Source organism: Ascidia mentula, chromosome 9 (genome assembly GCF_947561715.1).
Source record: "Ascidia mentula chromosome 9, kaAscMent1.1, whole genome shotgun sequence".
Classification (NCBI taxonomy): domain Eukaryota; kingdom Metazoa; phylum Chordata; class Ascidiacea; order Phlebobranchia; family Ascidiidae; genus Ascidia; species Ascidia mentula.
The window spans coordinates 721,372-734,138 of record NC_138574.1 but is presented as its reverse complement, the minus strand read 5'-3'; the positions used below and the strand labels follow the sequence as shown (position 1 = coordinate 734,138).

At 41.4% G+C, this 12,767-nt stretch overlaps 2 protein-coding genes across 3 annotated transcripts in view; both read left to right on the top strand.

Annotated features, from left to right (window-relative positions):
- LOC145914795 (uncharacterized) overlaps positions 1-12,682 on the top strand; it is a 47,032-nt gene extending 34,350 nt beyond the window's left edge. The window contains exons 9-19 of one of the 2 annotated variants that reach the window (XM_083002641.1): positions 29-208; positions 570-752; positions 1,057-1,283; positions 1,616-1,695; positions 8,219-8,378; positions 8,744-8,924; positions 9,387-9,455; positions 10,532-10,667; positions 10,942-11,400; positions 11,563-11,675; positions 11,796-12,682. In XM_083002641.1, coding sequence (XP_082858767.1) covers positions 29-208; positions 570-752; positions 1,057-1,283; positions 1,616-1,695; positions 8,219-8,378; positions 8,744-8,924; positions 9,387-9,455; positions 10,532-10,667; positions 10,942-11,400; positions 11,563-11,675; positions 11,796-11,891 — 1,884 coding nt within the window. In that variant the 3' untranslated portion in view covers positions 11,892-12,682. The remainder of the gene's footprint in view (positions 1-28; positions 209-569; positions 753-1,056; positions 1,284-1,615; positions 1,696-8,218; positions 8,379-8,743; positions 8,925-9,386; positions 9,456-10,531; positions 10,668-10,941; positions 11,401-11,562; positions 11,676-11,795) is intronic. The other variant, XM_083002642.1, reaches the window with a different exon arrangement.
- Positions 5,257-8,185, top strand: LOC145914807 (uncharacterized). The gene is made up of 2 exons (XM_083002655.1): positions 5,257-6,185; positions 6,486-8,185. Exons 1-2 carry the CDS (start codon positions 6,007-6,009, stop codon positions 7,447-7,449), a joined length of 1,143 nt encoding a protein of 380 aa, XP_082858781.1. The 5' UTR covers positions 5,257-6,006; the 3' UTR covers positions 7,450-8,185.
- Positions 12,683-12,767: the final 85 nt, after the last annotated feature.

Sequence of the window (12,767 nt, the reverse complement as noted above, 5' to 3'; positions counted from 1 at the left end):
GGTTTTATTCTACTTTAATGAATTCCAGGTTGCGACGCCTTTGCAGAACGTAACGTCTCTTCCATTGAACCACCCTACCGCATCGGATTCTCTGCCTTCGGGGGTACCACAGCGTCCCGGATCAGACGACACGACGAAAAAGAGAGTTATGGCGATGGAAAAACAACTGGCCAGCCTCACAGGGATGGTGGAATCGATTATAACAAGCGTAAGTCGTATTCCCTGGGGTTTGAGACAGTCAGTGTACAGCACTGATATTAGCTTTTGTTTGTAATTGATTCTGATAATCATTCCCTATTCAGTTACAATCACTGTGACGGTTTCCATCTTTTATGCTTTATATTGCAAACATGGAAACGTTTCTTTCCGCAGATTATATTCAAATATAATATAGACGACACTTATTTTAGCGAAACGTATTTGTCTATAGGAAAAAAACTTACTGATTTTAGCCAACGGAAATAAACGTTTCTTGTGACATTGGTTTTTGCTCCACACTGCTTTCCTTCATCAAACAGTAGCAACAAATGTACTTTTTGTACAACCAACAAACATTTATTTCTGTGCAGACTGACAAGCGATCACCGGTTCCTGGGCAAGACGAAAGTGCGCCACATGTGGATGAAACTAACGTAAAACCCCAGCCACTAATTGGCGCTATGACGCAGGACGAGATGAAAAATCAACTGCTGAAATTAAGAGAGACCGCCCATGACTTGAAACAACAACTCGTGGATTTGAAGCGAATTCAGGTTTAAAAAAATGTGTTAATCTTTACATCCTTTTTCAAATTGCCTCTTAAGTCACAATTACTGTATATGATATAACAATACAACTGTAGCTTTTAAATATTGTTATCAAAAATGTTGGTGGTTGCTTAGCAATAAATCGATTCAATGAATCAACTCCAGTGAGCTCTAAAATAAAAAAAACTCAACTGAGAGAATTTCCTTCTCGGTTGGGAATTTCCACCTTTGCACACAAACAACATGCGTTGCTTCGTTGTTATGTTTCAAGCAAGTATACGTGGCCTTGCACTTATCCCTTATATTGCAGAGAACGAGCATGGAACACATGCAAGAAATAGTGAACGAGAAGACGAAAGATCTCACCCAGTTTATTTCCACAACGGCTGGAGCTCAACATCGCCCTCTTCGTGTCCGGAGGCTCCGGTTGGATCAGGAGAGACAGGGATATGGGATGAGTGCATCCAGGACTGAGAAGCAGCTCTCGGATGTGGAGGCAGCTGTGGAGGAGTTGAGAAATGAAGTCGTTGAAAGAAGGTGATTGTTTTTGTGGGTGGTCGTGCATAACATGTCTGCTGGTTGTGCAACAAAATTTTAATGTTTTTGAGGCACTTTTTCGATTTAATAAAGGTTGTCGTTAATGAAAATAAGAATTTTAATCGGGCTTTTTCTTCATTTGTTTGCATTTATTTGTAGTTTACTTTAAAAGAAACTTTTTGTAAAGGCCATAAATTCAGTGCACTCCTTATAAAAATAACACAAAGATAAATTTTATTATAGAAGTGAAATTTTTGACACTTTTATAACTTTTCCAAACATTACAAAGTAAACAAACATGATTATAATATTTCCATTGTATCTTGTTGCAGATGCCGAGTTAACGCAAGGGAGGTGGAGGCACTTGTGCTTCAACTAAGCCAGGCTGGAAGGACCGTCGCACAACTTAAAGGTTAGTTAAAACATAGGTTAAGATATCGCGACTTTTATTGTGACGAAACAAACGAGCGCATCGCGTGCATCGAATAAAAATCATCCAGTCGTTCACAAATTGTGACGTAAACAAGAGTGTTTATGACGTTTGCTATTGTCGCACGAGCGGTTTTTATTGAAGTAACATAATAGAGTGTGTAGCAATTAATTGTATATGTGTGACTAACGCCTCTGCGTAGGCTGTGTTCCGGCTCCACCACATAATGCCTAAACGCATGCAAACGCACATTTGAATAGGCTGCGGTTAGGCATGGAAATTTCTGTTTCTCCATTCGGCGCATGCAGTGAAGTGGTTGTAATGTTACTGATAACTAAACTTCTTTAGAGTTGTTAGTTAAGATATGGGATTTAAACTTGCAGTTAAACAGTGGGTTGGTGAAAGGCGAATATTTTGTGTCAGTTTAACAATCTGTTACATTTTATCAGTGCAAGAACCACCTCTATAAACCGGTTCTTTCGCTTTAAGTGATTTTCCTATTTAGGAATAGAAAACGCATCCTATCTTAGTGAATTTGTCGTCACAGTGACCTGGTAAATACATCTTATCAAAATTAACAAGTTGTTATTACCGTTTAAATTGTGAAGCATATTTTGAAAGCACTAACGAATGTAATTCATAACCTACATGTTGAAAGTCCATAATCGGCCATGCGGGCATGATCAAGTATGATTTAACCTCTTATTTGTTACGAAACAACATGTTATTGTCCACGTCATCTGCGTGTGCCAAATATGGAAATGTGCAGCTTGCAATTGGGTCGCGAGCGGCGTTGCCTGCAAACCGCTTGTGACGCAAGAGTAGTAATGGAGGAATCCAAGATTTTGGTCTGACCGCTTGTTAATTATTCATGTCTACCTGCAGTTCAAAAGTACTGTGACCTCTTCGTTTGTACGAGGTTTGAGAGGGAAAGTAGATGAGAGCCTCATGCTGGAAAAACATCTGCAGAGTGGACTCAAGAAATGTCGTAAAACCCATTAAGGGTTCAGAGAATTGTTTGTCTCGGCGTCCTTCAGGCATAGAGCGACATTCGGAAGAAAATAGCTGGAGAATTGTTGATTTTGGAAGCTTCAGTTTGTGGGTAATTTGCAAGAATGTATTTATTTATTGCAAATTGGTACTCGCTCGGTAGAGATAAGCTCGTACAGTAAACAATCTGGTAAGGGATCGGTTTAAATTAAACTTAATTTGGCGACCATGTATACCTTGTTATATTTCATATTGCTTGAGGATTCAGACATTATTATGTACCTTGAGTCTTTATTTATTACAGCCCTGTTTAAAGTTTTGTACAGAGTATTTACAGCAAGCAGATGAGTCGACAGGCAATAAAACAACAGACGAGGCAGCGGTTTCGACTTCAACGGAAGTTCACCATTCAGATTCGCCGAAGTGGAAAAAACACCTGCCGAAAATTGCTCACGAACTTTCTTCGTGGATCTTAATTTCTACACAACAACACCACAAATAAAACCGCCAAGTTGTTTTGCCTCTCGTTCGAACCCCCTCCCCAATTCTTCGCGTGACTTGAGCTCAAACGCGCGCGTTGCACCGCCTTTTCCAACGGTCCATTGTTCTACATTCCATAACCATTGTTGTAATATGACGTCATAAGGTGTCATGCTGGATGCCTTTTTCTGTATCGATAGGTGGTCATGCGTTTCCCTTGGCTGGTGGTAAGCGTGGTGTATACAATTTATCCTAGGTGGCTTTATGAAAGTTAAACACGCGCAGTTATTCAATCAGATTGCGCTGAACGGAAAACATTAATTATCGGTATTTACATTACAACTATGATGATAAAAACGTTCAGTGCAGAACAGTTTTCATGTATAAAGCATCAGGAAAAGGTTTTCATGGTTGCGTTAAATTTATTTAAATTTCAATTGCGAGACAGCTTTGTCGTGACGAAGAGAAAGGGATGCGAAGTATTTACATATCTAATATTAAACCGTTGTCTGGTCGTGCCTGCTTCAGTTATTACTATGGGTTGGGAATGTCACAGGACAAGGTGAGGACACAGGGTTTGTACTGAGAGTAGATTTGTTATTTATTTTTATTTCGTGCAGTCACGGTCGTTTCAGTGCGTTTTGTAGCTCCGGTTATTTGGCAGCAGTTGCAGGGCAAGCGACCATAGATAATTGACGCATTTTGCCACGTTAATACGTCCTTGTATATTGTGTCGTGATTTTATCAACTGTAGCATTTTACGTAAATCTGAAAGACATTTAAACGTCAGCGCTTACATATATATTTGCAGCTTGTCAGACTTGCACGTGCACCTAAGTTCCGTTGCCAAACGTACAACAACCAAAGTAGCTTCCGCGTGCTGTACTTGCACTATAGTAACCATTCAGTCAACCTAGGATATTATGGAAACAATGGAATCATCGCATAAAGCGTAATACGTTCATACGACCTAAATGTCACGTGTGTTGCGTGCAAGGTTTTATGGTTCGTTATACCAGGTCCCTGTTACCAGGTTATGCAGTACCAGGAACGGAGTGTCGCGTTGAATCAAGCACCGTTAATCAATCAAACTTGGTCTGAGGGCCAACGCATTTCATACAAAGCAAACATAGCCGCAAACTGCGTCACAATGGAGCGCCCAGCCTCCCCAACACCACAAATTAACCGATACACAAGACATGCCTCGCGCTTGGCACCTTGTGTGCTTACATTGCTATGGATCCTCGTCCACGTGTACGCGACCAATTGTCAAACAGGCTCCGGTACAGCCTATCTCTGCGCTAAATTAGCCTTCTTCGTACTTACGCCGACAAAACAGTTGGGGTTAACCACAGATAGTTCTCGTTGACAAGGTTTAAAGTACTTCAACCCTCCGTGTTGTTCTTTGTGCCACTCGAACCCTCGTCTGATGTTGCGTACTTGGAATCATGTTTGGCGTGGCAGTTTATTCGGTATTTCAGCTGTTCTCAGAACTAAGTTAGTTTGTGGTCATGAAACGCAGTGATGTTGGCTTTTCTGCGCGAAAGAACCACGGCAAGTTTTGTTAGGTTGTTCGATGTGAGTAAGTAGATCATAGACTGCAGGCACATCTGCATATTCCTATTGCTTATACCATAGGTAAGAAATAATTTATTGTTCGTAAGGAATACAGAACGGAAAGGATCAATGACCTTGGCTGCTATCGTGGTTATTGAGGTAAAAATATAAGTTTGGAAACCATTCATAGGGTAGTAAGAAAGGTAGTGTTCAAGATTGAGGACATCTTCACGTGAAGGAAGGTATGTTAATACGTAAACCCTTCATTATGCGCCGCGCTCGATTGTGTTAACACATTACCATAATTAACACGGAAGCGTTGACAAGTCCCTGGTGGCGAGAGGCCAAGCATAGACAGGGCTGGGATTAAAGTCCGCCAGATTAAGCTGCAGCATCAGCACAAGATTAAACCTCGTGGCGATTATGAAAAGTAGGCCTAGTCTATGATTAGAAAGATATACAAATAACGCTGTGCGGGATTTTGCATTCGCAATGTGAAGTTTACGTTGTAGCTTGGCAGTTTTGCATGGAGTTCAATATTGTGAATTTGTGCGCATGAGAACGCCTTTGCAGATGCAGTTTACGTTTTGGTGTTTAAAAGTGTTTATTTCGAACGTCTGTACAGAAAACGAACGTCTGTACAGAAAAATCTTATTAGGCCAGTTTGACGTCAGGCTTGTTTTTGTTTAATTGGTTTGGAAACGATGTTTTAGGGAAAAGGTGGCAATTTTAGCTGTGCGATTCAGCCGAGCTCTGTCATACAACAGACATGGATTCAAGACAAAGTATAAGTGGAAGGATTACGCCCAGGCAAAGTCGTGCAAAATCGATGGAGGCATTACCCGCATATAGCACTGTGTATAGTAGATGTTTGTATCATGGTTAAACCGTTGTTTGGCTTGTGTCAGGGAATACGGTGACGCACATGCAGCGTTCCGCGGGTTTCCGCCACATTTGGGTATGGAAAATTTCAGTTGTCATGTGCAGACTGGCCTTTTCACACAACGTCACAAAGGAATTAAAGTGATTCTTGGAAGACCAGTGTAGTGATTTTCACGTAAAGCAACAGGTTTTGTCGCTTGTAAGGAAGATACAAAAAAGTATTTGAGATGTTGTTTATGAAAGTATGTTTGAACAAAAACATGGTGTAAATGTTATCAAAGCAGAAATATTTAAACCTAATTTTTCATAAGGTTTAAAATAGCATTTTGTAAACAAAGAGTGTGGTGTAGTATTACTTTGAATGAACATATATCCGTACGAAATATGACGTCAAAGCAATCACTGTTGCACCGGTTGCGGGGAACCCCCAAATCGTTGCGCAGGCGACTGGGTTTATCAACGGAAAATATTGATTCGCCGACAAAATTCTCTGGAGGAAAAGAGTTGCAATCAAGCAAAGCGACGTCAGTGCATCGCGGACATTCGGATGAGTTTAATTGCAGGTAATTGAGGCTAATTGTGTAGTTGCAATAAGTCTTTTGGGACGTAAAGGAATTAAGAAACCACCCTAAGAACTTAATTAAGGAGAAACAAGAGACTTAAGGTAATCGCAATGGAAACAACGTTGACGTTGGGAAATTGTTTTTCTAACGAGCTGCCAACCTATATAATATCTGGCCTAATCTTAAAGCTCTCTATATTATTAAATAACGTATGGGTAAACTGTATGTCAGAAACCTAAGCTTCATCCAGTAAAACCGTCGCACTAATGTTTTAGAGTAAAGCCCCTGTTTTAACCTCAGGTATCTCGGCGAACGGACAGTCTACACTTTAAAACCTGAGGATTGTTACAAGTTTGCCCTCGAACTTGAAGCCAACACAGTGGAAAAAGCATTGACCAAAGCAACTATTGTAATAACACAGAAAGCCGTTGAAATATCCTACTTACCTCCATCGCCAGTCTTGCTTAAACACAAATCCAAGACGGGGTTATTCACCCCACCTCCCGGATCCCCATTGTTACGTAAACAAACGAGCGTTTCTTCGAGCAGAACAAACAGCGACAATTTCTCGCCAATGTCACCTCCAGCTACCACTATTTTTGACACGCCGTATTACCAACCCCGTTCTACGACCGTCGATGATTTCAGTGTTTTCCCAAAATCCGAATTTAACAACAACAACCATCAGTCAGACTGGAACGGTTTGGAACAATCTCATTTCCACGTGTTTGAGACTCGGCAGCGAAGTCACACATTTAACGGAGCCCCTGAGAGCAACACTATGGAGTCGGATAAAGTGTTGCTCCACGACATCGCGTATTGCGTCACACTGCCCAGTCGACCGAGGATATTCCTTCTGACGTCACGTGGAAGAGAGGCGCTCACTTGCAAAGTTCTGCTCTTCGGGAGGCGAGAGAAGGCGCAGGGATTAAAGCACGCACTCGCTGCTCAGTTCCAACGTTCCTACCACGAGTGGCAAGCTAAATGTACGAGGAATGAGCGCAGGGCGTCGATGTCTCCCACCAAAAACGTCACAAACGGCATAACTATAGAACACGCGAGACTTAACAGCGCCAGCAGCTCCCTAGAAAGCAATGATGACGTAGACGACGATGATGACGTCATGTCGGAAGAGGAAGAAGCTATGCATCGGGAATTCCAACGACGCGCCTCATTTTTGCCTAATCCGGACCAGTTAAGGGTCAGCGAGAGTTCTCTCGAGAGTTTAACTGATCGATTCAATGCCGCCCTGGACGATCGTTGAGTTTTGGGTATCACCCCTTGCATAAAAACTGCTTTCTATGCAAAGTGATGTTGGTTGCAATATAAGCAGAATTAAAGCGGTGGTGTTCCGAGTTTTTGACAAAGGGCATTTCCTCCGAATAAATTTGTTTTTATTGAAACATAAATTGCCAATTATGTGCAGTTCGAGTTCACCCAGAAGAATAAAATTTAAGATTTCCGAAATAATACATGTTGTTTTCTTACCCCATGGGAATCCATATGTAATTACATTGACCCGTTCTGAGATATTTCCAGTATTCTTTGTTGTAGTTTTGGTCCACGGTCATCCGAATATCGACCAGTGGACACTGAGCCAAATATTGATCCTTTACCTAACCCTGTTTGTGCGACTTCTTCTTGTGAGCGTAAAACTTTTTCGCAAGTTTCACGTGGAAACATTTCTTCTTTAAAATAAAACACGATCGCTTATAAAATAGAACAACTTCCGGGTGAGTTTTTTTTTACAAATAGGAAGAGACAAATTCTGGTGTGAAATTATTGACAGCAAGCTAAGGGTTTTGATTAAATAAATTTTCTTGACAAAGTATCAAAACCCCAGCGTAAAGTATATTGTTGAAAAAAACATACTTTATGTGATTCGTCTCCTTCAAGAAAACGTGAAAATATTCAAGTATTGACAAGACTTTGCGGATTGTTGACATGATGATTTTCTAAATTGTTGTTTTTGTGTATTGAGTTCGTTTAAAAGCTGAGGAATTTGCTTTTTTCACCATCACGAAAATATTCAGGTTCTTTTCCAAATCTTTGCGAGGAACTCAGACACGTGGCGGCGGCAGAGAGCGAAGTGATTTACGCGGAGGAGAAATTCATTGAAACGGAACCGACACGCTTGGACGAGCAGCTGAAGCGTTGCAAACAACTCACACAAACCTTGTTCACCTTAAAAAAGTAAAAACTAAACTGTACCACAGAACTGTTTTAAGGGGTGGACATAGAAACTAATGTATTTAAAACATACAAAGCTGATCTTACGGCAAACAACCATACAGTGTGAAGTGACAAAGCCACACAATATCCATTATAACGTCATCATTTCGTTTATAAAGAAGAACGCCTAAAAATTGTCTGCTTTTGTTTACTTCCGTGTATTCTCCATACATTTGTTCTCCATGACAACGAAATGATGACGTTTTAGTGCTGATGTGTAAATTAAGCGTCAACTTATCACAGCACATCATAGTACAGTCAACACAAGCCCTCCGTACAACCTGTCTTACGTTCTCCTCATCTTTAAACCATCCCTTCCAACGCAGATTGGCGACAGTACAAGAAGCACGAAGCAAAACCCCCGTACCCGGGATGCGACCCACGACCCCCAATCCCTTCATGAACCGAGCACCAGGTATTGACGATCCCACAGTGCACCGCGGCAGAATCATGGATGACGTCAGACATGTTCGTGTCGACCACGCGCGGAGAATGGAAAGCATACAGGTGGGTCACGTGACGGTGTAACGCGCCCGGGTCACGCGTTAAAGAATACAGGTCACGTGCAAGGTTAGCATCCAAGTCACGTTGGCGGCAAATAAGTCCACGCACACACAAATGTTTGCGACCGTTTACCCGCATGACATTGCGATGTGTTGGAGTTTTACTTACTGTTTCAATCTACGAGTAAATATCCCACAACGTGCATTTGGACACCGATATACAATATACATTCACTCCTTTGAAAACAACCATTTGAATTTATAAACCTTTCTTTTTCTCTGACAATGAAATATTTCACTTACAACAATCGTGTGAATAACAACGTATTATAGCATGGCAGTAAATACCTTCTGTGTTTTTCGTCTTTCTATCCTCGTTTGGTTACAAATGTTACTTCGCATTTCTCTACTCGGCTGCGCTTACTTGACCTCTATGTAACATTGAGTGACCTTGAGTGATGTTCAGGATGCCGAGGTAAGCTGGATCCGACGCCGGAAGTTCATTCGCGAATACGACGCGAAAAAATTTGAGAAGGTGATTGTCTGTGACGCTTTTGCGAAAGGGGGTGCAACTAACACATGAGATTCCCCTTTAACATGTGTGTGTTTGATGCATGACCAGTTTCCTGTCCTTGGAAATGTTTGTTCTATCTGAGCCTTTGTACGCTTGACAAAATAAGCACAATATTTTTTTGCATTTTTTTTTAATTTCGTCACATGCTCCGGTTTCTAACCATCAACAAAAAGTTACCTGTAGTCGTTGAAGAAACATACCACAAAATACTTTCCGTATACAACAGCTGCTGAACCTATCGTACAATATGATATACAGGCAATATGTGTAGTTTTTGTTGCCTTGCAAGTTTTTTGTGTTGTCGCATGGGTGTTTGTGACTAACTCAGAACATATTTAAGCCTGTTCTGGTTTGCTGTTCTATTTTCTTGTGTGTTTTAACCAACTTTCAAATTGATAAATGCTTTTTATGTTAACTATGTTCTGGAGGCAACAAAGCAATAATCCGACACCACAGAATAAATTACGTAATAAGTGTTCCAACTACCGATTATTTTTATGAAACTAATTTTTACGGTTTGTCATTTCAACCTAGCCTACTTTTTTCCGGATAAAATCCCCCAAATGAAAACTCATAAGGTTTATGGCTGACGTATTATGAGAAACAGCTGAACCCGACGAATAAAAAGGCTTGGTTGTAGTTTAACCTAAAACACATTAAATCTCGGGTTACTACAATCTCATGCTAAAACTGTCTTGCTACTAAACCATTCCGGTGTCTGTTACGTATTGTATGAAGGTGTTGTTGGCAGTGAATGTAAATTAACGACAATTGTCTTTTTAAAGACCTCGTAAAGGGTTGACGCAGATTGCTTTTGAGTTTGGTTTAAATAACTTTTACAGCTCATTATTCTTCCCCATTTAAATCAACGGGGAAAATGTTCGTGCGTCATCAAATCGTAACAATGGCGAACAGAATTATTGTTAGATAATGATTATGTTGGAAAATTTGCATACAGTGAGGAATTCCAAATTTTGCATAACCATCAAATATGTTACAAGTTATTGCTTTGGTTAATATTTTCTTTTCTTCTTCAGTCGCTCGAAATGGCGGAGAAGGCTCTGAACAGGACAGATTACGTTGCACAAAACGAGCAGCGACGTCACATGAACCTGGTTAACCTTTACAGGCAACGTAATGCTGGCGATGAGAGACAGGAAAGTAATCTGACAAGTAAGTTCGCTTCCAGTGTTACTTGCTGTAAAACTCCACTCGTGACTTTAACATAATATGGCACGCATTTCAACAATTACTGTGTGGTGCAGGATTAAATGAAAACTTTCCTATATTTCAATCATCAGCCCACTGTCATATTTGCCTTTGCTGGCAACTTTTTCAAATAATGGTTTAACGTCTGGGCCACTGCCATTATGATCACCATAACACCTAACCCAGTAACTTACCTATCCATGTTTCCAACAATAATTCCTCATTCTTTAAATTCCAGCTTCTGATTCAAGTTCCATCGAATCATTGCCCCCACCTCCTCCCCCAATGGAGGCAAATTACCCCCCTAATGTCGCCCCCAGCCAGGCCCCAATCGCTTCATCAGGACTTCCCCCACCCCCCTCAAATCTGTCTATTCCGCCTGGCGCCACAGGGGGGGAGGGTTATGTGGTGATTTCCCCTGATGGGGGTTATACAAGTTCTGAACCCTCCCCGGACCGTCACCGTCCGCACGGCCACATGGGGTCGCTGCCGCGCTACGCTGACCCCTTACAGCGATCACGTGCTTACGGCGGCCAACCACAACCTCTCAGTCGTTCCCATAGCAACTACGTCAGGGTGCAGGATGGGTTCGGAGGGCAGGGAGGGCGCCATACCCCCCTGCACATGATGGAAAGATCAAGATCTGTGACCCCCCAGCACTGGACAGCCAGACCGACCACCCCCCACCAATTCATGAGTAAGTTGCCCCGAAATCCCACAACGGGGGGAAAGATGTTAAAAAAGTTATCGGGCGTTATTTGAACTTATTCAGTTTGGATAACGGGTGAAATGACGTTGTGTTCAATTAGTTTCCTTGGTATAAATATACCGCAGTATTAAATGGTGTCTTTTGGTGCAGATGAAACACTTCATTATGAACATTCTGACGACGAAAGGCATCGAGTTGAGAAAAGTCAGAGACTCAAGGAGCAATATTCCAAACTCCAGATGTTGCAACGGAAACAACGAATGGTTCGTAGCTTTAATCATGGCTACACGGCATACTTTGTACTAAGTATAGTTAAAAAATATACCTCAATGACAAGTTGTGTTTCGCTTAAAACAGCTTCCTTACTTGGATTATTTTGACAGGTCGAAAAGAAACACTCTCCACTTCCTAAGCACAAAACATCATCAATACCAGCTTACCAACCCATCAACACTCAAGCAAAATCTTCAGACGTTTGAATTTGCTAGTTTTGCGCTCGTGGCGGTCACGTGAATTTCGCCCATTGGTGGAAAGTGGTCACATGACCACGATGAAGAGGAAGTTGCTTGGAGCAGTTGTGTAGAATATATACATATATATATTGCGTAGCGTACTGGTTTGGTAAACTTATGCAAATTAGCTAGCTGAACGGCTGGATCCGTCGTTTTCTCACGTTACACTGGCGCAAGATTTTTGATGGTTGTTTGAATATCCATAGAATGGTATGAGCGTGCAAAAATGACTGGTTTGAGATTAGTGTCACGTGATATGGTCTGCATGTAATGCGCGGGAGTTGAGATTGGTGAAGGAATGACCTTGAAATACATGTGTTATGTCATAATGGCGGTTGCTAAGTTTGGTTATGAGGAGCGTCATTGATTAGCCATTGCTTTTTTGTTTTTCCTCTTCAGTGGTTCCTAATGCTTGCAATACGCTGTGTTTTCTTTCGAATTACGGCTTCTCGTCGAAAAACATGACCAGCGGTAGCCAGGTTGCCGAAGGTATATTTAAATGCAGGCCTGCGAACCACTGAAGAATACAAACAACCGTCCTGTATGTCGATTATAGGTTCCTGCTTGCCTTAACCTTACAGGCACTTTGGCATTGCGCCTTTTTGCAATTTTCCTGCAGTAATTTCACTTCGATTCATGCACTGTCTTCATTTGATTCCTGTGTGAAAAATTTGGTCGACGCGATTTTATTAAACGATTTTTTGTGTCCGTTTTGCTTTCGCCAGCAGTCCCACATTAAAAGTCACTTGTTATAACAATGATTTTGTGTTTATTCTGCAGTCCTCTTTACTAACACTGTTCCCCCATACAGCAAAAGTTAAGTTTCAAGAACAAACGTCTTTC

Bases quoted from the DNA above. Each gene is read 5' to 3' on its own strand.
- LOC145914807 (XM_083002655.1), top strand. From the start codon at position 6,007: ATGACGTCAAAGCAATCACTGTTGCACCGGTTGCGGGGAACCCCCAAA. The intron at 6,186-6,485 runs GTAATTGAGGCT...TTTTAACCTCAG, and splicing joins TCGGATGAGTTTAATTGCAG to GTATCTCGGCGAACGGACAG.